This window comes from Eleutherodactylus coqui, chromosome 13, assembly GCF_035609145.1.
Source record: "Eleutherodactylus coqui strain aEleCoq1 chromosome 13, aEleCoq1.hap1, whole genome shotgun sequence".
Lineage (NCBI taxonomy): Eukaryota > Metazoa > Chordata > Amphibia > Anura > Eleutherodactylidae > Eleutherodactylus > Eleutherodactylus coqui.
This window is the reverse complement of record NC_089849.1, coordinates 67,730,630-67,756,803: the sequence shown is the minus strand read 5'-3', so window position 1 is coordinate 67,756,803 and position 26,174 is coordinate 67,730,630. Positions and strand designations below refer to the sequence as shown.

The following is a 26,174-nucleotide window of genomic DNA, read 5'->3' as shown; positions in this document are numbered from 1 at the left end:
CAAGTACAGAATTTGTCCTAAAACTGGAGTCTCGCTTTAATACAACTTGGGTCCATATGTTCTAATAGGTTATAAGGACATGAGAGAAAGGGGTCCCCGGCTCAGACCCCCTTTCAGTGAGCCAGGATGGAGAACTGCTCTGCACACATGACTCCAGTTCTGATGACTTCAGCTGTCCTGAATGGGATGTCTATTTATCTGAAGGGCGACAATGTAAGGGGTCTACCACACTGGCAGGAGATTTTCCAGCGATGCGAGAGTAAGTGAAAACGCAAGATTTTGAAACCAATGATTTTCAATCATTGTTTGTGCCGGCCCCATTAAAATCAATGGGAGAAGATCGCGAAAGAGCTTTGAAATTCCCCATAGTGAGGAAAGAGAGGGAGCGGAGCTAGAGAGCTTTCCCGAGAGGTGGGGGGGGGGGGGGGGCAGGACTAGAGGGCGAATCCGTTAGCCCTGCCTCCTCTTGGTTAGAGAAGAATCACTATGAGAACTCCTCTAGCCCTGCCTCCTCTCTAACCTCACCCCCGCTTTCGGGGAAGCCCTGGGAAAGCCCTCCAGCCCCGCCCCCTATCTGTTCAAATATGGAGAGATATGCAAAAGATCCCCTGTAGCTCCGCCCCTCTCTCTCCTCACTATGTGGATTTTCAAAGCTCTTTTGCAATCTTCTCCCATTGATTTCAATGTGGGTGGCACTACTGCCGCCGGCCCCAATGAAAACAATGGGCGATATCGCAGTTTTTTTTATCGCATCTTGGAGTGAGTGAAAACATCGCAAATTAGAATGAAACCATTGAAAATCATTGGTTTCAAAATTATGCGTTTTCACATTGCAGAAAAACTATTGCCAGTGTGAAAGAGCTTTCAATTACTTAAATAGAACCCGTTGATTTCATTGGGCTCGTTCACATTTCCTTTTTTTTCTATGTGCATTTCCTGCACCCCAAAAAATGCAACATACTTTTTTCTGTGTGATTTGCGCACCGAGGCGACGCGTGAAATACAGCAAAAAATCGCAGGTAAAAAAAAAACACATCTGAACCTAATTAGGCTAAAAAGCCTTTTGAATCGGGGGGGGGGGGGGTGGATGTTGCACGCACATATGAACTGGCTCTGTATGGAAAAAAAGGACAGCACAATGCGCCGATACGTGCGCAAATCGACTCGCTCATAGCACAAATACGTTGCGCTGAAGCATGTGCATTTGCGCTACAGCCCGTGTGAAGGAGCCCTTAGGATGTGTTCACACATGGTGTATACGGATCTTAAATCTGCAGCATGTCAATTTAGGGCGGTTTCAGGCGGCCATATGCGCAATTACGTTCGCCGATACGAAACGTAGTTGCACATTAACGAGGTTTTTTTTCCCCTCTATGGACGTTTGAATTCTGCAGGTCTAAAAAAAGGTGAAAAATGAACTGATTTTAATGCGAGTATGGACTCATATCCACGGGCGTTATTTCACTGCATATTACGCATGTGTTGCAGGCACACGTGATATGTGGTGAATGGAGGCAATGAAAGTCAATGGACTTTCATAGTTCCATGCACACCGGCGTGTGGGCACTGCATATCCATATACAAGAGAAATACATCACAGTATGCTCTATTTCTCTGTGTATCATACGCAGCCCTTCCATAGGCTGTATATGATACGCTGCCGTCCGCAATACATTACGTACGGGGAGCATTTCAATACGCATTCCTGCTCTGAACAGAGCGGAGAATGTATTAAAAAAATCACACTGTGCATGTCCGTGACGCCAGATTCTCGGCCATACTCAGCCCATACGTGGCTTCTGCCAGCAGGCATATGTGCTGTGTATGAGCCCTATATCTGTGTGATAACCGTGTGCAGGCGGATGTTCATTTTTTTATGCCTGTATGTGATACATTTTTTTCTTGTGTGCAAAGAAAAAGTGACGGCGGACATATTTTTTTCCCGGATGTCCTTCATGTGGGCTTCCTATATTTTTGCGCACCCTATGACCCACGCCTCAGAAGTTGGACCACAATCGGACCTGCTGCGATTTTTTTACCGTCCATGTCTGTATAGCCCCATTGACGGCAATGGGCCAATGTGCTGCGAATACGGACAGCACAACGGCGTGAAAATTGCTCATGTGAATACCCTTGATAACAATGGTAATTGCTGCGTCTCATTCACTTCCGTGTAAGCGCTCTTTCACACGGGCGTATATCGGCTCCGTTTTCACAGCCGCTCGATATGCGCTGCCCGTCTGATGCTTTGGTTTACAATGCATCAGTTCAGATGGGCGTTTTGCCGCTGTGTAAAAGCGCACAGCTGGCCGAGATAGCGCATACGGTGCGCATTTCGTCCGGGCGCTTTTACACCGGGCAGGAAAGATAGTTCAGGAACTATCTTCCAGACGGAATACGGCGGAGGCTCCCATAGACTCCTATGAGAGCTGTCGGAGAAGGGAGTTTAGCAGCCTCCTCCTCTCCGCCCCTTGCCGGTGTCTTCTTTAGGCACTGCGGATGCGCCCACCAGAGCTCCGTCGCACATGTGCAGTAGCCGCCGGCGCTAGGCGATGACGCGGATCCCGTGATACTTCCGCAGTGCTCACTGCAGAGGTGCCACGGGACGGACGGCTTCCATCGACTTCAATGCAAGTTGCCTGTGCGTCACCCGCACAGAATCGCATTAAATCGCGATTTGCCGTAGCACGATTTGCTGCGGAGGAGGCGGCCTAACATTTTTGCGGTGCGACGGTTGCTTTTTTTCATGCGCATCGGCGTATTTCACTGTACTTTATGTGCGCAAGGCATGAGTTGTAAATAACCCATATCAGTCGATAAGCCGTAACTTCACTAACTGGTTACTGTTCATGTTTTATTAAACGTCCTGCAGATATAACACAACATAAAAAAATGGCAGCCACTTATTTCACTCTTTCCGTGTGTGATAACCCGTATCCGCCACTCGGCATAGTCCCGAACTTGAGTGTAATCTAGATATATGCTGTACGGACACGTCGAGCTAATGGCTGTATACACGCCGCGGCCCGCCCAGGCCTCAGTGTTTGCACACACGCTGCGCCCTCCCGGCCTTTCACCCTCACAAAGTCCTCAATGAACTTGGCCACATTTCCCTGTTGTCACATACGGGTACTCGCCATCCAATCAGATGAGCCGAAGCCTTTCAGCCGTGTGTTCAAACTCTACCGCAACAGCCAATCACAAGCGACCCGGTCTGCTCGGCTCCTCCGCACCAATCAGCGAAAGGCATGACTGTCTCTGCGCTCGTCAACACAAAGCGTCAGCCAATCAGCGCGATCCAAAACATCAAGTAGGGCGAGTACAACGCTGTTGAAGAGAAATCTGCCAATCAGCGAGCGGGGACAGCCAAAACAAGCGGACTAGCCAATAGGCGGCCTAGTCACTGAGTAAAGCGATATGGAGTGGCAGGTGTGACGACCAATCAGCGCGCGCGGTGCATCGTTAGGACCCGCCCTTCTGGGGGTGACGCGCCGGGTCCTGTGGTTGAGGACATAACGAGGCTGCCGGGCGGGGAGTACGGAGCGGCGCCCGGAATGTCGGTGAATATGGAGGAATTACGGCACCAGGTGATGATTAACCAGTTCGTGCTGGCGGCAGGGTGTGCGGCGGATCAGGCTAAGCAGCTCCTGCAGGCGGCACACTGGCAGTTTGAGGTGAGCCCATGTTTATACACACGCTGCGCTGTGCCGTTGCTATTGACTACGTATCTGCAGAGTCTTTATGGAAATACTTCTTGCTCTCCTCCTAGTATTTGGGGCATGTAATAATTAACTGTCAGGATAATGGAGGCTGGGATATGTCGCAGAGGCTTCCTGTATGTAATGGGGCAAGTTGTATACTTCCACCAGCTTCACTACTTCCTCCATATCTGCCCTGTGGTTGTATCCGCACCGGAGGGGTCGGATATGTGTGGGTGTAACATTCCCACTGGCCTCTAGAAGGGACAACCTGAAACTCGTGAGAGCGCGGTCTTATGTATCCGTCGCGTGAATGTGTATACGGAGGATATCATTCGCTGCGGATGCTCCTAAATAACCATAATATAGAGTTATCGACCCTGCGGCGGTATTTGGGGATGTGCGGCGTACAGGCTGCTCTCTGCAGGGACCCGTATTCTGCAATCGCTTGGTTGGTGGCGCCGGTCATACCGCTCTTCCTCCGGGCGCGGATCACCCTGTCGGGGGGCAGCAGGGTTTGTCAATCCAGAAAAGTTACTGTTTCCCCCATAAGTCGAGCTGCTCAGCAGTTAGCGGCGATCCGCATACGGTAACGGCGATCGCCTATTGGTTGGCGATCACATCTTTCACGGTAGGATTCGTGTAGCGGACAGAGGCGAAGTAAAAAGGCCGCATTTTTGTACACGGATGATAGCGTTTTTAACGGACCCCATCATTGCAACGGGCGGTGAGGTGCGTTAAAAAAATCGCTGACGTGCATTAAAATAGAGCAGACCGCGTTCAGAAAGTGCGGCGTTAGAAACGCTGCGCTAAAATTCCCGTCCGAGAAGCCCCATTAAAATCAGTGGCGGCTCAGGACAGAGTTTTTGGCGAGCATTCCAAGTGCCGCGCTAAAGTAGTTAAAAAAAACAAAAACCGCCTGTGTGAGAACGGCCAATGAGAACGCTTTACAGGAGGGCTGTTGGCGCCGCTGCAGGGTCAGCCGGGCAATTCAGGGAAAATGCAAACAGCCTGAGGTTTATTCACACGGGGGGTTTGTTTTGCGTTTAGTTTTTTTTCCAGCCCTGATATTTATTTTTTAATTTTCTTTTTGTCTGCAGTTTTCTACATGATTTTTATCTATTTTGGCGTTTAAAAAAAAACAAAAAAAACGTTCTGAACGTTTTTCTTTTTTTTTTTTTTTGTCACATGCGATAGAAAAGGGGTCGCATCTTTTAAACACAACCCCAGACTTGGCTGGGTGAATTTTGTCCGAAAGTCGCAACAAAATTGGAAATGTTGTGACTATTATTTATTTTTTTGCTTAGACGGCTTGATTTAAAATAAAAATTAAAAAAACAATAAATAATAATCCCAGGTGTGACTATAAGCATTTCAAACAATAGGCTTCATTTCTGTCTTTCTCTTTTTTTTGGGGGGGGGGGGGGGGGTTATATGCAGAAAATTGGACAGGAAAAATCGAGCTCATTTGCATATCCCCTTGTCAGATGACCATTTTTCGTGAACTCCTTCACTTGTGTAAACAGGCGTCTGTTATGGAGCGGCGTGAGAGGAGGGAAGAGAGGTGATCGCAGGCGCGAGAATCACAAACGGCACCTAAATCCAAGTTTAAAACTATTTCCGACCTCATCGTTCGCTCCTCTTAATCTGCCGGTGTGAAGAATCCATTAAGGCTGCCGGTACATGCCAGTCCTAGGTGCAGCCTGCTAATTAGCGATGATGATCTGCATGCGGTTGGTTGTTGGATGGACTGCAGCATGTATGAGCGTCCTAAAACATGTGCGCCGTTCTCTATCAGGCCACATGTGCCCGTTCTCCCTCCGCTCTATTAGGGTGTGTTCACACCTCGCTGACATGATGTGCGGATCCACACCAAATCGGTAATATATGAACGCGCCCTTATAGCTGCTATGTGTGCCGTTTGGGCTGCTGATATTAAAGCTGCTCTTCAGGACGTTATCTGCTGCACAGCTGGATTTGGTATCTGCTATTAGAACTATCACCTGTAAGCATGGGCAGTATGTGTGTATATGTATATGTGTGTATATATATATATATATATATATATATATATATATATGTGCGCGCGCTGTCCTGGACCCTCCTAGGAACATCAGTCCTGCTGAGGACAGGAGTGTCATTCTTCTGCTGTTATTGGGCCAACTGTTCTGTATACGTGTATGTGTGATATATAATATTATAGCATAGCAGAGTCTGTAGGTAAATACTTCACTCTAATCCTATAGACTAACAGCTATCATTATTATCCATCCTATCATTTAAAGGCCCGGTGTTGTGTATATCATGTATGGCTGCATTGTGTCCTCAGACCTTGTGCTCCACAATAGGAGTAGTATTATGTGACTATGTATATAACGCCCCTGTCGTTACTGAGCAGCTCGGTATACAATAAAGACGAAGGTGTGTCAGAGCCCTGATCTAGCCGTATATCATAATGTGCAAGTATATAGCCTGTATACTGGGCCTCCTGTACGTTCCTCGGAGAGGCTGTTTGGGTGTCGGACTGATTTGGTTGGTATTTTTGCCTAGGGCCCCTTCACCAAAAAAAGGGGGGGGGGGGGGAGAAAGACCATGTGACTATTGAATCTATTTATAAACCCCGTAATTGTATCCGTCATATAGTCTTGCATGAGGTCCGTGCCCAAAACATAAGCGCTGCAGACAACTGTCAGGAGGGGGTGTTACATCATGATACAACCTATCTTGTGGCCAAAGAGTGAGGATTAAATAATGTGTGTAATATGTAATAATCTGTATCCTCACACACGGCCTTTGTCTGTTCTTCTAGTCGGAGTTACATTGTAGCATTATTTATGCAATAAACTGGTGAAAAGAAGATGCTTTTAGTCATTTGCAAAACCCTGTATTTTCCTGTGCATGTATATGTAATATTATATAGGCAAGTCCTCGGGTATAGAATAATCCTAAACATAGTAACAAGCTGGGCGTTAGTTGTATCCGCTTCCTGGATACACAGTAACTTTCATCTAGACGCAATGCTGCTAAATGTTTCTGCCGTGTGTTTTGGCTGGAGGGAGGTGTGGATATGTTATATTATACAGCTATTATTGTGTATGGATGACTATCGCAGATATCAGACCTCTCCATGTCATAATCTATGCTGATGCAATAACCCTCTGGAAATAGAACTATCTGCTCTATATAGTTTTGATCCTTTTTCTAGAAGAGGTTTCCTAATTTTATGGCAGATTTGCAGCATTCTTTATGGAATTTTTTTTTTCTTTTTAGGAGTTAATTGTCAAGTTTTTCTTTTGTTATTGCATGCAGATTTTTTTTTATCATGCATATATAAAGCAGATTTTTTTTTCTGAAAAAAATGTTTTTTTCTTCAACACGTGCTCCATAAAGATGCCAATTGCGTGCAGAATCTTCTCTGAAGGCTCTTCTTGCCTGTTCCGCAGTGGGCTGAAGGGGTTAACAGTGATTGTTATTGTTGTCAGCGGTGTCTCCGCCTCGTTCTGCATATACGCTCACATATCTCTATCTGGGCACAGCTGCCTCCTTGCATTTTCCTTTCCAGTGCTTTGGGTCCGATTAGTGGGAGCTGTGTGTATTGTAGCATTAGTGGGGGTCTGCGTTTGGGGGCCATTGTTTACAATCATACACGGAGTAGGTGGGGGCAGGGCGGCTCTCCTGCTTCCATGTAGCTGTGCATTCTGCATATGTTGCATAATAAGGACAGATGAGACGTAGCGCTCTCGCCCTGCGTGTTCAGGGGGCAGCCGCCGCTGTCTTGCCTTCTTGTTTGTTTACATACAATGTGTGCTTCCCGGCAGCTCTGCGGATCGCACGCCGCCAGTTGTATACGGCAGCTCTTTGTTACCCCCGGTATCTGCAGCCGTGTGGCTTCTTGCTTGGCTATTGTAATATAATGCAGCACCGCAATACCTGAAGAGTAAGAAGTCGCCCGCCAGACCTGAAACACGATTTACGTTTTTGTATTACTGTGAAGGAACTTTAGTGTGACCTGTTTAGCGCACGTGTAATACATTGTGTATGATATTGCTGCCAAGCGCTTCCCGTCCCTGAAGACTGCCATCATTATTTTGTTCGAGGTGTTTGTGAACGCTCCCTTCCTGTTTCTCCTGCCGCTGAAGTGATGTCATCGCCATCCACAAGACAAATCTGGGTTAATGTTCCTTCCACAGTGTTGTGTTTACCTCCAGCGCGCCGGCCTTTGTCTGTACAGCTCCCCCTATAGCAGTTATCCCTCAGTGCGGAGTATATAGGGGAATACTTCACGATATATATTTATTATTATACGCTGATTGCTAATCCAAGTTGTTCTTTCTCTGTTTAGACCGCCCTCAGTACCTTTTTCCAAGAATCCAATGTCCCCAGCGCTCAGCATCATCCGCACATGGTGAGTAGAAGCCTCCTTGTTTTGGTCATGGTCTCCGAATTGCATGAAGGGTTAATACCAGCCCATGAGAGAGCCTGTGTGCGCCCGCCGGCAGGAATGCACAGCACACATCAATGCGATCCCAGAAGTCCAACGTGTGTAAACACAGCAGGAGCAGTGTGTGCAATCCCCACGACAAGATGGCCTCCAGGAAAGAGCGTGGCGGGGGAGACAGCTGCGCAAACACTCGATAGTGGGACTGTACGTTCATATAGGGTTCCCAGCTATAGCTGTGGGGTTAGATCCCCTGGTTGGAATTTAATGATGTCGTTTTATACAGTTTTTCTATCTAGGAAGATGTGACCAAGACTTTTTTTTTTTAAAGGGGTTGTAGTTACCGAAAAAACAAAAAAACAAACAAAAAAAACAGCTGAGCATGCGATTTAAAAAAAAAAAAAAAGCACATGCATTCCTGTCTTAAGTCCTACAAGGACCCAGCTGCGTGGCTCCTGCGGCCCTGTCCCTGCCAGATGACTTGTTATATTGTCAGTCGGCACTCATTTATGTGCCCATGTAAAAGGATCTTTAGAGAGCGGTAAGAAGGGGAAGGGTTGTACATGGCAGATCAGAGGGAGGAAAGCATCCAGGTCTTGAGGGAGGGCAGATCACACTGCCTGCATTAGAGTAAGTGCAGGGGAAGAATCACAGATGGGTGAGGAAGGAGGCCATAGTAGACTCTGCAGGGGGAGGGAAGTCCCTCCTTGGGCTAACTGCACACGGGCGAGCGCAATATCACGCTCAGCAATGTGCGTTTTACTGGTGGGTGTGAGGCCATTTTTTATTTATTTTTTTTTCCTTTTCCATGCAAAACCATCTTGCATCGCTCTTGCGAAATAGCGATCCCCTTGTGTGAGTTTCAGGCGCAATAGAATCGGATGTGTTTTTCAATGGGAAGCCTTGCATGCCATGCAGTGTATCTGAGGTTCCATTGAAATCAATATATGTAAATAAAACCTTCCTTCTTTTTCTTGCTGCATCGCTGTGAGGGACAACATCACTCATGAGTGACTCCATTGAAGGGAGTTCATATTTGTGCGTCTTGCAACACACAATTTGCTTTAGATTCTTGCCCATGTGAAACTATCCTTAGGCCGGGTTCACACGAGTGGATTGCAGATTCTGCGATCACTGTCCACATGGATGATCCGCGGTAAAACGCAGGCATTGAAAGGCATGCATCTTTGATTTCCCTCCCCATACACTATTTTGCCGCGATATTCATGCAGACTGCTTCCATTAATGTCAATGGAGGTGTCCGACCCGCAGCCCATACGTAATTAACAATGTGTATGGACTGCGGGTACCTGCATCATTGCTGAGCGGCAGTGCAGGAAGTACAGACAAAAAACCCGGTATTGCACATGACTGCCTGTGAGCCTCCATGGTCATCCACAGTACAGTTAAGGGAGGTACACAGGGTCACCGGCTGGGCTCACAGCTGAAATCTGCTGCAGGCCTCCCGAGTGCAGAATCCGACCCGCCTGCTCGTGTGAGCCTGGCAAAAGTATAAGGAGATGTCATGGGCTGTAGCAGCAGAAATAGTCCAGAAATGAAGCTGAGCTAGTGAAGCCAGCAGCACCCTGGACACACAGGCCTCACATCCAGCATGTATTACTGGGCAGGATTAGCAGCTGCAGCAGTGATCCTGTCCGGGGAAGGATCGTGTGTGCTGTCCATACAGCATGTAAATGCCTCCCTATGTAGAAGCGGTAAATATAAAGAGTAGAAGGTAATATGTGAACATAGCGATAGGGTTGGTGTAGGTGCAGAATGTATTCCTGGGTCCCCATTCACCCGACAGAAGTCGTAAATGTCCTTGTGGCCTCCATCGGGCTGCGTTGCACTGCCTTTTTGGGCTGTCCAGAATGGCGTAGTTTACTACACTATTCTGTATACATTGGCATCCAGGAAAACCCTGTATTCTGCACTTCTTGTTTGTGATGGGAGCCTTCAGGCAACATGTGCTTCTATCCATGGGAAGCATGTAGTGGGAAGTGCTCACTACCTGTACCTCCATCTACTAACGTAGTGTGCATGCACCCTTAAAGGCCTCTTAAATAGGTAGATGATTGCTTCTAACGAGAGACTAATATATAGATGGGTCAGGCAATCATTCATGTTTGCACAAGAGGACTTGTCACCAAGCGACACTTTTCATGCCCACATCGAGGATGCAGCGAATGACAGACGAGCGTTTTATCACTTGTTGTTGAGCCGTGGGGCATATTTACACTGGGCAGTGATGGGGAACTAATGATTGTATGAGCGTTAGTTCGGCCAGTCATTGCCCTGTGCAGAAGGCCTTCCCTCTAGTTCATGCACAGTTGGCTATGGACCTTTGCTCACCGTCTTGTGCCCTTCCTATCTTTATGGTGCAGATAAGGTTAGTTCCTTCTGGTATGAAGGGCTCTAGGTTTGTCTACAGCTCAATGCACCAATGTGTTTTGGTAACTTTAGAGAAGGACATCCAGCTCTTGGGCCATAAATGTGCCCATAATGTGGAGGGGTATCCCAGCATGACCTTAGATGTACTCGTCTTAACTCTCGTATTATAGATGCGCCCAAATACACTTTTGTGAAACTGGCTTACTAGTGCCCCCTAGAGGAGTTAGGGACTCTACTGAAGATGGTGGGAACTAGAGTTGTCCCTTTTATTGAAGACCTGGTACATTAAAAGGGGTTGTCTGGTTTAGGAAATGAATTTAAAATACCTGCTTGCATTACTTAAGGGGTTTGACATGATGGCCAATGTGATAACTAGCAAAAGCACAACTTCTTTTTTTTTTTTTTTTTGCACAACTTGCCACATGATTTTAGTTGTGTGTTTTTTAGCATAAATCTGCAACAAGAACCTCCGACGCTGATGTGACCTCTGCCACACGTCCTACAGTCCTCATTCACCCACAGAAGATCACTTCCTGGTTGCGGGATGCATAGATCCCGCCTTCAGGAAGCAATAGTTCTGATTGGCTGAAGAACCAATCAGTGCAGCTCTGGATGAACCAATGCAGTGGCTGTGATTGGCTGAGCAGTGGTCGAAGAACCAATCAGAGCCATCGCTTCCTGGAGGCGGGACTTATGCATTCTGCAACCAGTAAGTTATCTTCTGCGAGCAAACGAAGACTGCAGGACGCATGGCACAGCTCCAGAGAGCAGCCGGAGGAACCGGACGGAGCCTTTTAGGTAAGTATACCTATTTATTTTTTGGGAGTGCAGCTAGTGCTTATTTTTGGGGTAGGGCTTAACCTCTCCAGCAGATAATCACGCCCTAATCATTGAGCAGCTTTTGTTAGAAGACCCATACTACAACAACAACGTCTAAAATGAGCAACCACGTTATTCTCCTCCTAATCAGTGTTTGTCCAGAACAGAATTCTGGGGTGTGTTGCCCCCCTCCATATTAGTTTGCATCACACTAAGGGGGAAGCAAAACTTTCCCCCAAAGTTGTTCCAGATGAGTGTATTTTAGTTCCATGTTCGGTTCGTGTCTTGTGGACCGTACTATGGCACTAATGTAAGTCTATGTACTTTCTCACGTAGCCGTATCTTTCACTAAGTTTTTTTTTTTTTTTTTTTTTTTTTTTTTTTAAAACACAAATTAGTATTTGTCCAGTAGAACATAAAATATACAGAGGGGAAAACCGTTCCAATACAACCGTACGCCATCTACAATACAGATCCCTATTACAACCGCGCTATAATATGCGCGTCTGCAGCTGGCCTTAGTGTATAGTAGTGGAACGCAGGCGGTGGCTGTAAGCGCGGTCTGTTACTCGCTCACTTTGTCTGCACCGGATTGTGCAATAACCCCCGAATGTAAATGACACAAACCAATTGTTTCTGTAACTTGGCAATAGTTCATACTAGCGAACACCATTTGTAACTGTTTCTTGCACAACACCGACATGATGATGGTTGCTGCGTGTGAGGAGTCCCCATAAGTGTCGGAGCACCAGGCCTACCGATGTCCCACAATGCTGTGCAGCAGTTCTTCACCACCTATTAATCACTTTGTAGTTCTTCCCAATCGGCACAATCATCCCATCGCAGCTGTGGCAGATCTATGGTGGTAAAAGTGCTTAAATATCAGTTTCATAGTATACGGTGTAAGAGGGGGGATTGCATATACAGTATATTGTATAGATTCCAATAGAAGGTGTTTAAATGGCCTCTAAACCCCCCCAAACTAACTCTTCTAATGGGAATGGTAAATGCAGAAGCTGCGGCGGTTAAAGAGTCACGTATTACCTCCCCTCCCCCATATTGTTTGGTCAGCACATTAATCTGATGCGTTAAGGAGGGAGCTGGATTTCTGTTTATAAATGTGCGTTAAGAGGAATTCCAGCTTCCCGGGGATCAGACATGCTGAGACTGCTGCAGTGCCTCCAGCGCAGGGCTGCCGCTGTGTATGGGTAGTGATGGGACACGTACACGTTGGGGTCGGAGACCTCATGTATATATTAGCTAACAGAGGCTGCTTTATGTACCGGAGGATTGCACAGCACCCAGCAAAATCCATGCGGGGTGCGTGAAGCCGGTTTCACGCGGCCAAAGAGTTTTGTGTGAGATTTGCGCTTTGCGAGGCTCAAAAATGAGTCCTACACGAGCGACACGGTGCAGAAAAAAAACTGCGGTATGTTCTATCTTTTCACATTCCTCGAACGAATAGCTCATTGGAACAGTAAAACACATCGCACAATTGTGCAAGGCGAGGCTTCCCATTGAAAACCCTGGCCGATTGTTTGATGCGCCTGAAAGCTGCGCCGGAGGATTGAAACTTCGCAGAAGTGATGGGAGGTGGTTTAGCAGGGCGTGAAAACACAATATAGGGAGCCTAAGATTTAGAATTCCCCTCTGTGATTGGTATGTTTGTACCCTACTAATCTTCGTGTGAGAGAAAGACTATTTCCGTTACCTGGCAGTGTGAAGGCTGCTTGTTTTTTTTTGTTTTTTTGCAGAATGAGTTGTGGTGTTTTGTTTTTATTTTTAAACTTTTTTTGTCATCTTCTGACGACCATAACGTTTTTTTTTTTCCCCACTTTTTCTCAATCGTTCTGTTGATGGCATTGTGCAAGGGCTTGTTGTGTTTTTCTATTTTCTCCGTTTACCGTGTGGGATAAATGCATCATTTTGATCTGACTTTTTTGGACACAACTATTTTTTTAGTTTTTTGTTGTGATTTTTATTATAATCAGGAAAGTGTGTGTTTCTAACTTTTTGTATCCTAAATTTGTTTTATAATCTATTCCTTCCCTTTAGTCTCCTTGGGATCATTTGATTGCTCATACAGTATAATGCAATACTACAGTATTGCATTATGCTAGACTGCCTGTTAGAATACAGTACATCTAGGCATTCATTCCTGGGGGCCGTCAGAGCACCCTAAGTTTCCATGACAACTGAACGGCACCTTGTGATCTCATTACGAGGCGGCTGTTCAAGACCCCTAAATACCGATCGGGGCATTTAGAGGGTTAACGGCTGCAAAAAGAATGAACATGGATTGTGACTATAGTGGACGGGGGTCTACTGGTCTAGAGGAAGTACATGCATGTCTTATGGGGGAAGTTGAGGCTGGCGATCCTTCTGCTGTGGCTTTTAGCAGTTCCTTTTAAAGTAGCATGTGTCTTTTAACACACTGTAGTTATTTAGTAACCTGAGGGCCCCAACAGCCCCCTCGCGGCAGCCGGGGCCCCGCACTTTACCAGGCTGTTACATAGTGTTTGTAGCTGGTCTTATAGTCTGTTAATAAGCAGATAGCGAGGAAGGAGATCTAATGCACTGCAGTTGTTTTTGGCCGGTTACAATGATTGCTCCCGGGGACTTGTTACATTATGTGAGAAAACAGTCAAACAGGAAACGGGGAAAGTGTTCTGTAACTTAGGGAGCCGCACACTGCTGCCTGACACTCGGGGATCGGTACCAGCAGTCCCTGTCTGCAGGGAAGGCCTTGCAGGATGTTTGGTCTGGCCGCGTCCTGCAGGTTTCTGCATCTGTTTGGTGTTTGCAGCGGCTGGCGTCTACACCAGTAACCTTCGCTGGGCTCCTCCTCGTGTTTACACATTGTAATTCTTGACCTTTATACCCGTTCTCAGTAGAAGTCGCATGATTTCACCCAAGTAGTTTTTGTCTGTGGAGTCGAGGAACTGCAGACCGTACGAAGGGCTCCTATAGAATTAATCTGCCCATCAGTCTGTCTGCGCTCCACTGAATGTACACAAAATATCGGAGATCGATCTGTTCATTAGCCATTTCATTCTTGAACTGCTGATTGTAGTGTTCTCCAACTGCAGCGCCACGTCTGTCCCTACATCACAACTTTGCTAGCTTTTAGGAAGAAGCTGTTGTGTGACCATAAGGAAGATCATGATTTCTAACTAGTCTATGACTTGTATTCTGAAGTTGGCAGCAGTCTTCCCCGCTGTGAGCCCCTTCTGATTGTCAGTCTTCACTGCACTCATGGGTGAAGCCTAGCTGCCATGTTGGCTCCTAAACACAGTACACATTGGGAAGAGGGGATCCTGCCCCCTTACCTCTGTAGTAGACACGCAGCAGCATACAGGGCATTATGCAGCAGTACTAAGCAGTCTAGCTGTGAATCAAGCACTGGCGTGAAAGAAAATTTAAAGGGAACCTGTCCTCCGCTATGAGCACCATAAACATTTACGTTGCTCATAGGACCGGTCCTGCGGCATCCAGGAAGGTGCTTTGCCTACTCACCTGGCTCCCCATTTCCATGCTATCACCCGTGGAAGTTGGCGCGAGGACAGTACAGCGGGCTCATCTCTGCAGACTATGTGCATGTACATTCTCTATGGGTGTGTCCACACAGCATCCTGAAAGTGCAGCGGACTCCTCTCTGCAAGGCTGAGGTGACAGCTTGGAAATGGGGAGGTCATTAACCCTTTCCAATCCACTGTGACGTCTAAAGACATTCTGATTGAAGGCTGTACAGCTCCGATGTCGGAAGACATCCGGCAGGGTATTCTTACTGTAGAATACTGGCCCCTTTGTTGTCGGGGGCCTCTCCAGCATGTCACATTGCAGTACTGACTCTAGCCAGCAGATGGCGCTATTTTATAATGCCAGAAAGAGAGAGCCCCCCTAGGAAACCCTGCACCAAAATTGGATTGCAAAGGGTTAAAGTGGTGGTCTGAGATTTTTTTTTTCTTTCTAAAAATGGGTCCCCTGTGTGCATAACCTAATAAAGAGCTTGCATTCTCTTCTCTCCTATGTTGTTCTACACACCTGCTGCTACAGTCAATGACAGACAGAGCCCAGCGATCATCAGAGCTCTCATTGGCTGCACCAGCCTGCTTACGGGCCGACACAAGCTGACTACAGGCTATAAACATTACATCAGCCAGGTGACCCATAGCCCCTGGCAGTGTAGTTGGATGAGTTGGGGCAATGGCTCTAAATATCTTGGTAATCCAACATCACGCCTGTCATAGAGGAGGAATGTCACTGTAGAGGTCTGTGAAGGGTAGTTTCACTATCTTTTCATTGGACACATGAGGGCGGGCAATAATTGCTTGAGGCACAGCGATGACCAACCCTGTGCCCAATATCTCATGTTGCGCCTAATTTTGCACCAGTGTAATAACTATTCTTCTACCTTGTATTTCAGATGTGTACACCAAGTAACACACCAGCCACTCCGCCCAACTTCCCGGATGCTTTAGCCATGTTTTCTAAACTTCGAACCTCAGAGAGCTTGCAAAACAGCAGCAGTCCAGCAGCTTCAAACGCCTGTTCTCCTCCTGGCAGTTTCAACCCGTATTGGGCTTCATCACCACCCAGCCAACAGCCTGTCTGGCTACCCCCAGCCTCTCCAACCACACACCTCCATCATCATCATCATCACCACCACCATCCACAACCAGCCTGGCCCCCAACCTCCCAGCCTGCAGGCGCGCCCCAGAAAGCCATGACTGCCATGGATGGGCAGAGATAAGACTGGAATTGAGTGCACTGAAGAAGGGAGTAGGCGGAGCCGTTCCCCCTTTTTTCTTTTTTTTTTCTCTGCCTTCCTCCTGTTGAATTTTACGAACTGACTTTTTTTTTTCTTCAGTCTTTTTTGTTTTATTTTATAAATAAGAGGTTCTGAAAAAAATGTTTTTGTTTTTTTTTGACCACAGGAAGTGGATGGAGGCGTAAAATGTTTGCCCCCTCCTCATCATTTGTTTTAATATATAATTATAATATATAAAGATTTGAATTTATGTGAGATGTTGGAGGAGGGGGGCGTGGAGAATGTTTATTAAGGCACGCTGAAGGTGTGTACCTGGATCTGACTCTAGTAGGAGTAGTCGCATCAAATGGAAAGAAGCTTTAAGTGATTGTTCCTCTTGCCCATCACTCTTTCCCCCAGAAGAAGTGCGAACCTACGTCTTTTTGACTTTGTTTAAGAGTGTATTGTGTCCACCTACTCGTAGCATGACAGTAAGCGAAACGCAAGAGGCTGGCGGGATGAAGGGCGGTATTAGGAAGCCTACACAGAAAGCAAGAGCTTTTAGAATAACCAATGCTGTTGGGAGATCAGTAAAGGCTTTTTCACAAGGACCAGCTTGGTGCTCCAGCCGCGGATGAAGCTGGGCATTTCAGCACCAACTTTGCGAATGATTACTTTTTTTTGTCACTTTATCGCGGCACTTCAATTGTGACACAATGCCTCGGTCTTTCCAGGCTGACTGTTTGTTTAAAGGAAAACTAATAAAGGTGGCATCTTGTGATTGAAATCACACTTATGGACTACATTTTTCTGAACCTATGCCTGGAAGTATGGAAGAATAACAAACTTTAGCGGTCGCCTCTTATGGGCTGCTTCAATGGGGCAACATCAGTGGATCGGTTTAGACTTTATTTCTTTTTCACCCATTTTACTTCCATGCTCAACTAGGGGCATAAGAACCTACTATATGCTTCTCGCAACTAGTGGCATTAGAGCTACTATGTGCTTCTCCCAGAGCAATAAGCGTGCAGCAGATGATGACCCTTGCTACTGTTTTTATCTGATCCAAGGTCTAAAATGCTCAACGTCGTGTCATCAATATAATATAATACCCAGGTCAATTAACTTTCCTTTTAACCACATGGCAAAATATTCATTAGATGTGTGTGCTTGGTAATTAATTTTTTTTTTCTTCCTTTTTGCTTGGGTAAAAATTTGATCTTTACGGGTGTCCTTTTTCTCCTGGTATCCACATCTAAAATGTCTAACATGGAGCTGCTGTGTTAGGCCCCCTTGACACAAGCGTATGCATATTTGGGGAATGAACAGCAATTTTTTTTTTGTGTGCCCATCAGTAAAAAAAAGAAGAAAAAATGCATACATCGTATGTTGGACATTTTGTCTTCGTTCAGCCTGTTTCAACCTCTGACCCCCATACTAGTGTATTGTGTGCATCCCCATTGACTATGGGGACTTTCAGTGCACCAATGCGCAGTAAAATAGAGCTTGCTGCGTGGTGGTTTTTTTTTCTTCTCTGTGCACAGGAAACATATGGTGCATAGCAACGAACATACCAAAATTAATTGGATCTATTCTCTGGTGCAAAACGCTTGTGTGAAGGGTGCCTTAGAGTCCGGGTGTGACATTGGCAAAAAGCATTCCATTAACAGCAGAACTTGTAGGGATATTAAAGAGGTTTCTAGTTAACGAAACTGAGCCCCTATGGCTCAGTACTATATCACGCAGGTATCTTCCCTACAGAAGTATTGCTTCTAGGGAGTAGACCTCCATCCACACCGGCATTCTGTAGACATGACATTGTATGGCTGGATCTAGCTGCCTTGGTACGGCTCTCTATAACCTGAATACAGTAGTGTGCTCGAGCCCTTTAATGCGGCCATCGGTATGTTACCGTGGATAACTGTTACCCTCCAAGGCTGTTGGCACCATTCACAAATGCATCTAATACTGCTGCACATTTTACAGGTTTGAGCCTTTCCTTCTACAACTATAGGCTCTTTCACCTCCTTGTCTGCCATCTTATATTTGGGAATAGGCACTTTCCAGAGCCTGTTGTAGGTTTTCTCCCCTGAACTGTATTTGGGACATCCCTGCCATTTTTGTGAGTTTTATTTGGCCCACTACTGCCCTTACTGCGGGGAAAAACAAAAATTGTTCAGTTAGAAACCACAATGGCCGTTCTCTCATTGAAGCCGTTCTAGAAACAAATTGTGTTCGTCATGGTAAAACACCGCCATGGTCTTCTGTACCACTGAACATGTCAACCCAACCGTAGAGCTATATGGGCATTGTGATGTCTCTTCCACTTGTATGTGGTAGTATAAACCAGGTCTGACACATTAAAGGGGTATTCCCATCTTATAAAGTTATGGCATAACTCATTTTCATAGAGGGTCATATTGGAACTATAGTTGCCTTCAGAGGGCCATTTATAAGGCTCAGTCATCTGGGCATATTTGCGCTCTTAATATGGACAGCATTAGGGTATTCAGACATGGGTTCAGCACTGAGCTTCCTGCCTTGGAGGGTGGCTAGGATGCTTGGTAGGTCTGTCAGCTGTGCCACCTCCGGTCCGTTGCCGAGCAGAGTGGTGTGGAGGTGTGCCAGAGCTCACAATCCAAGATGGCACCTGCTCCCTCGGCCAAGTGCTGACTGTGTCCTCCGTGGAAAGTGGGGAGCTGGTCCTTCTGTAGCCGGACCTAGTCATGAGCCACATAAAATGATGGGGCGGGCCAGTTTCAGCCCTTGGGCCTTGAGATTGACATGTGCTCTAGCGTATACTATGTCCCCACTTTAAGTGGTGGGATTCCCATCAAGGCTGAAAATGGAGGGGGTCAGGGTCCTATTTTAGCGTTTTCCCTGCAGAGTGGCAACCCAGCCCTATTGAAGCAAGTGTGACTATGCTATGCTTTTTGCACAACTGAGTGGACATGAGGACGGCTGTGCAGGAAATGCCTAGAGGGGGGTACTACCGAATCAGTGCTGAGGCTGCTTCACTCTCAGGATCTGTGGTCGGACCCTGACCTACCATAAGGTGATGGGGTATCCTAGCACGCTGCCATCACTCTGTAAGATGGGAATACTCCTTTTAACTGGCTTTGTAGTCTGTATCAAGCAGTCAGTGACCATTTAAAAAGCTGACTTCTGATTGGTTCCCACGTGTAACTTGGCGACTGTCCGAGGGACGTGTTTGGCGCATGAGATTGTGTTGGCCACGGTGGATCGTCACCTAATTTGGCACTCGAGTAAGATTGTTTGTGACCGATCCTGTTGGCTCCAACTACAAGCTGAAACCTGAGCAAATGTTTTTCTAAACTAGATTGTTCTTATGTGCACTGATGACCAAAACCTGGAGCAGAGTTACGGTACGCACCGGCCCACTATCTCAAGTCATTTCAGGGGCCAAGTAGCCATTTCATCTGGAGTGACTCTGGAGATGCAGCTTGGAGCCTTCATCACCACATGTTTTTGCTATAAGATGCACTGACGGTTTCTTACCATATTTGGTCATTTTAGCCAAGAAAACAATGTACTTTATTTTGTCAAATAAAATCGTTCTGCATTGCCTGGCAGAAAACTCTGCTCACAAGGAAAGCCATTCGCTATGCATAGCGCCGGTCTGCATGGGTTATCATCTCATGTCCGCAACTAATGCTTTTTGGTTTTTAGGACCATTTGCTGTTTATGAACATGCAGGAAAAAAAGAGCAGTCTAGTCTTCCAAAATGGCCAAGACTCCTCAGACTGGGGCCACATGGCAGCGTCAGCCCTGCTGGAAACACATGGAGGGATTGTAGCACTAGAAGGCAGGGATGACGGGCGAAAGCTGTCCTGCAGATTAACATTCTGTGGTTCTTGGCAAGACTGGGAGCGGATCATAAAGCAAGAAATTTCACAGCTCTGGTGATTTTTCATGCGGAAACGGTTGCAATACTTTTATGGAGATAGGGAAATCTGAATTTAAATGTGATTATTAAAGAAAAGCCCCCCTTTCTTCTCTAGAGCTACCGCCCCTCATTGGCATGGCTGGCATTACCCCTCAGTCCCATTCACCTTGAGTTGCGCTCTTTTGGAGAAAGAAAATGTAATTTACTTGGCCTCACAAACTAGAAAGCTACCAAGAAATTGTCCTCTCTCAATACTATCTGTATATACAGACCTTGTGCCTCCATGCCCGTACAAGCTTGTATCCCTGGCATTACTGTCGCACAGTCAACTTGAGGAGGTTGGCCAGAATTAGGAAAACAGGGCTGCTTTCATTCACAAACGGAGCCAGTGGTATGCGGTACTACAACTCTCACCCCACCGTTCACAGTAAGGGCTCTACCTGGGCGAGTTTAATGTTTAAGTTTGCAACTTTTAGAGCTTATGCAGTCATTCACAAATTGAACCACATGTGGGCACCGTGTTTCTCCCCTGCATTGCTCCATGAGACCCATGGGTGGCACCATTACTACAGAAAGTGGCCATGTTTTTCTGATCTGGCGCTACTACATTAATACTACAGTGCCATGACGACTGCGCTTGGCCAGAGCTCATGGCATTTTACATCAAGAAGAATGGAAAAATACCTGAACCCGATGCAGCTTGTAGCGCTGGTGGAGTCTCCTTAAGACCCCTGATATATAATGCAAAATGTTACATCTATGCATATTTATGGGCATCCGGTGACTCGGTGAATGTACTGTGATCAGCGTACATACAGCAGCGTTGGGTATGGATTAATGAAAAGTTTGGTACAGTTTAAGGCAGTAGAGCAAAGTGTGATTGTCCTTAGTGAGAGAAACCAAGTAATCTTGTAGATATACCTTTTAATGGCTAACAAAAATACATGATGTTATAGCGAGCTTTCAGACTTTTACTCTCAGTCCTTCATCAAGGCATCATGAAATGGATCCGAAGAGGCATGCATGTGTATAAATATGCATGCCTCTTTGGATGCATTTCATGATGCCTTGGTGAAGGACAGAGTAAAAGTCTGAAAGCTTGCTATAACATCATGTATTTTTGTTAGCCATTAAAAGGTATCATATCTACAAGATTACTTGGTTTCTCTTACTGAGAACAATCACATTTTGTATAGATTAATATCACTTATATGGTCTTAAACAGCTAAGTGAGTTAATGCAGGGCTGTTAAGGGGCTAAATAAGCACCAGCATTTGTGGTAGGACCCAGAATGTAACTTGTTGCATAGATGGTGAGTGAAAGTGATTTGCATACAATCTAGAGCCGGCGCTAATTGGAGCATTTGCTCGTAATATCTAGTCTCTTTTTTTTTTTTTTTTTTTTTGCTGCATTAGAAAAGTTAAAGCCGGCACAAGAGTGGTTGCACCGTTTTGTGCCTACACTATATTGTCCTTTTTAAAGTAGGTGCTGCAGGAGTCGGGGCAAAGTTACATAAATGGTTGGGATTCCTAGCTGCCTCTTGTCACCTTTTTGTATCCTTTGCTTAAGCTCTGTTCACATCCCATTTGGGGCCTGCATTTAACATGTTAAATATATGCTTCTAAGAGATGCTATACAGCGGCATCCGTCACCCAGAGACTCCCATAGTTATATACACTTTGCAGGTGGGCACTCTTCTGCTCCCAGTTGGGTTAAAGAGGTTTTCCGGGCAAGAACCTACTGATAGGAAAGGTCAGCAATAGTTGCACGTGGGGGACCCGCCCCATGGTTAGTGTCAGACATGTGCCATTTGAGACAGGAGCTGAAGCGCCCTAGCTGGCTTTACTCCCGTTAAAACCCCTGGCAGCTGGAGCGGCTATTACACTTCTGGCACTGCCACCTCGACACCCCGAGGACGCACTTTGAAGTATAATAGCCACTTCAGCTCCCTGTGATTTCAGTCCCGTGCAGCAGGTCCCCAGTGATTTCCTATTGGTGACCTGCGCATAGGATAGGTCATGAATAGTTTTTGCCCGTAATGTAACCCTATGCACTTGTATATTGTGTACAGTTGGAGCCGCCCAGCGAACACACAGAGGTCCATTCGGAAAGCATTATTTGGAAACCAAGACAGGAGTGGAACATACTGCAAAAACATATAATGGAAATTCTGTATTTTGGACTTGGTCCTGGTTTGAGCTACCGAATACTGCCATCTGAATGGAGCCTAAATAGTGGGAGGGTTCTAGAGCGAATGACGCAGTTGGTGCATGTCAGAAAGGAAGTGAGACCTAGTCACATGGAGACCTTATTGGTCTACTAATGAAAGCCTATGGTTTCTTCTGGATGCTGTTTTTAGAGAGCCAGACAATCCAAGGATGGAAGCCGGCGATGCGGGAATAAATGGTGAGATTCTATAGAATTACATTCTAGAACAGTGCAGGTTTATATGAACCCTGAGCTCTTTAGAAAGCGGGGCAACACCTCAGGGCGTTTGCTCTAATTTCTGTCCCCTCCCCCTATAGATTCTGTATATAGCACTTTAATTTGTGCCATTTTTGCAAATTGTAAACCAACACTTGACATCTGATGAGTGCAATGTTTTCTTTGTACCCCCAAGGTCACCATTACAAACATACCTTTTTTTTTTTTAATTCCATTTTGGGGAAAAAGCTGTTTTTTTGTATTTTTTTCATGCTGCTTTATTGGGCCTAAGCAGAGGTGGATCCAAAAGAAAAAGGACCTATAAAGTGAGGATGTCTACTTCTCATCAATGCTGGATCCACTTCTGGCTTTGGCTCAATAAAATGCATCAAAAACTGCCAGCGCCTTTTTTTTTTCTCCTGTTACTCAATCGCTGGTCATTAGGAAGGGGATGGGAGACCGGACTGGATTGGCAGCAAAGGAGAATATGCTGCTTTGCGCTCTAGCTGTGACCATGGTTTTTTTGTCTTTATTGGTTCACTATAACGAATGGGACCTGGGAAGACCCTTTTATATAGTGTCAGTGGCATCTCATGTGACCACTAATAATTGAGGCCATGCAAACATCGCCAGTAGCATTTTGAGGTTAGTTATTAAATATATTAAGTACACTAGTAATAGTTGCGGGTGTAGCCAGAAAAGTACATTGAAGACTCTTATCAACATGGGACTGAGCGTCCCTTTTGATTAAAATGAATATAGATACCCCAACAATCCGTGATGTGGTGGAGGGGGGACAAGTATCTAGTGTTTCCCCCCTCCTGGAGTGGTTATTCGGTCAAAATCCTGTTTATAACCCAAGATCTGATGAGTATTCTTTTTAATTTAAAGAAAGAAAAATTTAAAAATAACTTTTTTTTTTTACCCAAATTGAGGAGTTTGTATTTTGTAGTGATATGGCAAATAAAGTTCGCGAATAAGATTATATGAAAACCTTACAAGCTATTTGGTGAGATTATACAAGGATTTCTAGATATAAGGTTATGCGCCTATCAGCATTAACACCGAGGGCGAGTCTGCATGTTGTGCCCGACGGCATAGGGCCGAACCACACACATTCATTCATGGTGGCCTGTGGACACATTGCTGGTTAATTATATGGCTATTGCCTGACCTGGGTTGGCATGATTTGGCATTGTGCTCTCGCTCTAAAACCACCCGCATGAATAACTGATTTTGTGACAATGACACGCGTTAAGAGACTTTGGGCAGGAAGTGATCATAGTTCTTGATGTTGGTGTGTTGGGAGCAGAAAAAAAAAATTGCGCAAGTCTAAAGGGTGGATAGTTCGAGAGCCAAACTGCTGGATAGATGACTAGGTCTGGAAGGCTGGTCATGTGGTGTATTCCCGGTGTGCCGGGGCTAGAATATGTCTAAAGGATGGTGAACTGACACAAAGGACATGGGCATCCACTCACTGATGTGCATGGGGAGTGAAGGCTGCCCATCTGGTCCTGTCCCACAGCATTTAAAAGCACGAGTTGCTGAAAAAGTTACTGATAGTTAGGATGGAAAAGGGTCAGAAGATGGAGTGCCACACAGCAGATCACTGCCAAAGGTGCCTACCGTGGGCATAGAAAGAACTGCAGCAGTGGAAGAAGGGGGCCCGTTCTGATTAATCACGTTTTCTTTTACATCAGGTGGGCAGCAAGGTAAGTTAGCTTACTTGGAAAAAAAATGGCAACAGGATGCACTATGGAAAGAAGGCAAGCTGGTGTATCCCCTACCTAAACATTGTTGTAAAGAGTATTCTCCAATGTCCGTGGCTTCTGTCAGCTGGATAATACAGCCTGCCACGCTGCAGAAAACGTTCAGGGATGTTTTGAAGAACAGGCTAGAGTTCAAGATGACAACTTGGCCTCCAAATTTCCCAGAACTCAATCCGATCGAGCATGTTTGGGATATGCTGGAAAAAGTCTGATCCACGGAAACTGCACAAGTTACAGTACTTGAGGATCTATTGGGAACATGTTAGTGGCAACAGGACACTGCAGAGGCCTTGTGGAGTTCTTACCTCTATGGGTTTGTGGTATGTTGGTGGCACAAAGTGGACCTACAGTAAATATTAGGCAGGTAGCTTTATGACTGACCAGTATCTATTGCAAAAACTGACGGTGTTAGTGTGTCAGAATTGTCACTTTGTGTTTATTATGCATTTTAGAAATTTTTTGCCCCTATGGCTGCCATTAGTCACAAGTTCTTCAAAACTGTAGCTTTTGCCATTTTGATAAATTTGGGTCAATTTCTTTTGGAGTGTAGCAATTGCTTTTTCCAGTCTGTTATTGGGGGTATCTATGGTAAGGACTACTCCCATAATTACATTGAAATTAATTTAAATCACAGTAGGGAATGCCTGACCTCAAAAGCATGCAGATTACATGCTTATCTAATGACCAATCCAATTGAGGGTTGTAAGTAATGTCCCATTTAGACGGGGCGAGAGTCGTCTAAGCGACTGCATGAGTGCTGACAGCGCCGCTAAGGTTGTTGGCGCTCGTGCTGACAGGCAGAGATCACCGCTGGATTGTGGGCTTTGTGCTCAGTGCTGCAACTTCTATGTGAAGTGCTGAGGGAGGAGCATTTACACCCAGCGAGAAGCCAGCAATGATTTTTATGCTGACTGTAAGTCCGTGATAACGACAAGTGAACTAATAGTGAGCGAATTTTTATTTATTTTTTGCATTTACACTGCACGATTATTACTCAAATTAGTTTGTTTGAATGAGTTTTGAGCAATATTCATTACATGTAAATGGGTATTATGGAAATATACAGTGGGCCAAGTGCTTGAACTGCTCAAGCTGAGCTGCCACTGAAATGAATGGAGAGGTGGTCGACCATGCCTGCAGGCTCTCCTGTCATTACTAGCTTCTCAGGGAGAGACGTGACACTTGGTCTGGCGATCCCAGAGGTTGGACCCCCACAATCAGCTAGTTCTCTACTATCCTGGGGCTAGCAGATAAAGAATTTGGAAAAGTTATTTTCAAAGTAAAACTACAATTCCACATTGTCCAAAGAGCGCGAAGAACAGGCTTCTGGGTTTCCATATACTTATCTCTGTTAATCGACACAAGCTGATGCAGATTATCGGATTAGTCATTGTGCAATTTGACAAAAATGTGGAGCACATAACTAAATTAATATTTAGCCAAAATATCCCATTAGTCTTGGGAGTTGTCCATGGCGGAGATAACGTTAGATTACCGGAATATCCCTTTAGTCCTGGGAGTTGTCCATGGCGGAGATAACGTTATATTACCGGAATATCCCTTTAGTCCTGGGAGTCATCCACGGCGGAGAGAACGTTATATTACCGGAATATCCCTTTAGTCCTGGGAGTCATCCACGGCGGAGAGAACGTTATATTACCGGAATATCCCTTTAGTCCTGGGAGTCATCCACGGCGGAGAGAACGTTATATTACCGGAATATCCCTTTAGTCTTGGGAGTTGTCCATGGCGGAGATAACGTTATATTACCGGAATATCCCTTTAGTCCTGGGAGTCATCCACGGCGGAGAGAACGTTATATTACCGGAATATCCCTTTAGTCCTGGGAGTCATCCACGGCGGAGAGAACGTTATATTACCGGAATATCCCTTTAGTCTTGGGAGTTGTCCATGGCGGAGATAACGTTATATTACCGGAATATCCCTTTAGTCCTGGGAGTTGTCCGTGGCGGAGAGA

At 45.8% G+C, this 26,174-nt stretch overlaps 1 protein-coding gene across 1 annotated transcript; it reads left to right on the top strand.

Annotated features, from left to right (window-relative positions):
* Positions 1-3,490: 3,490 nt before the first annotated feature.
* On the top strand, positions 3,491-17,321 carry UBALD2 (UBA like domain containing 2). Its single transcript, XM_066587934.1, has 3 exons — positions 3,491-3,674; positions 8,041-8,103; positions 15,773-17,321. Exons 1-3 carry the CDS (start codon positions 3,555-3,557, stop codon positions 16,097-16,099), a joined length of 510 nt encoding a protein of 169 aa, XP_066444031.1. The 5' UTR covers positions 3,491-3,554; the 3' UTR covers positions 16,100-17,321.
* Positions 17,322-26,174: the final 8,853 nt, after the last annotated feature.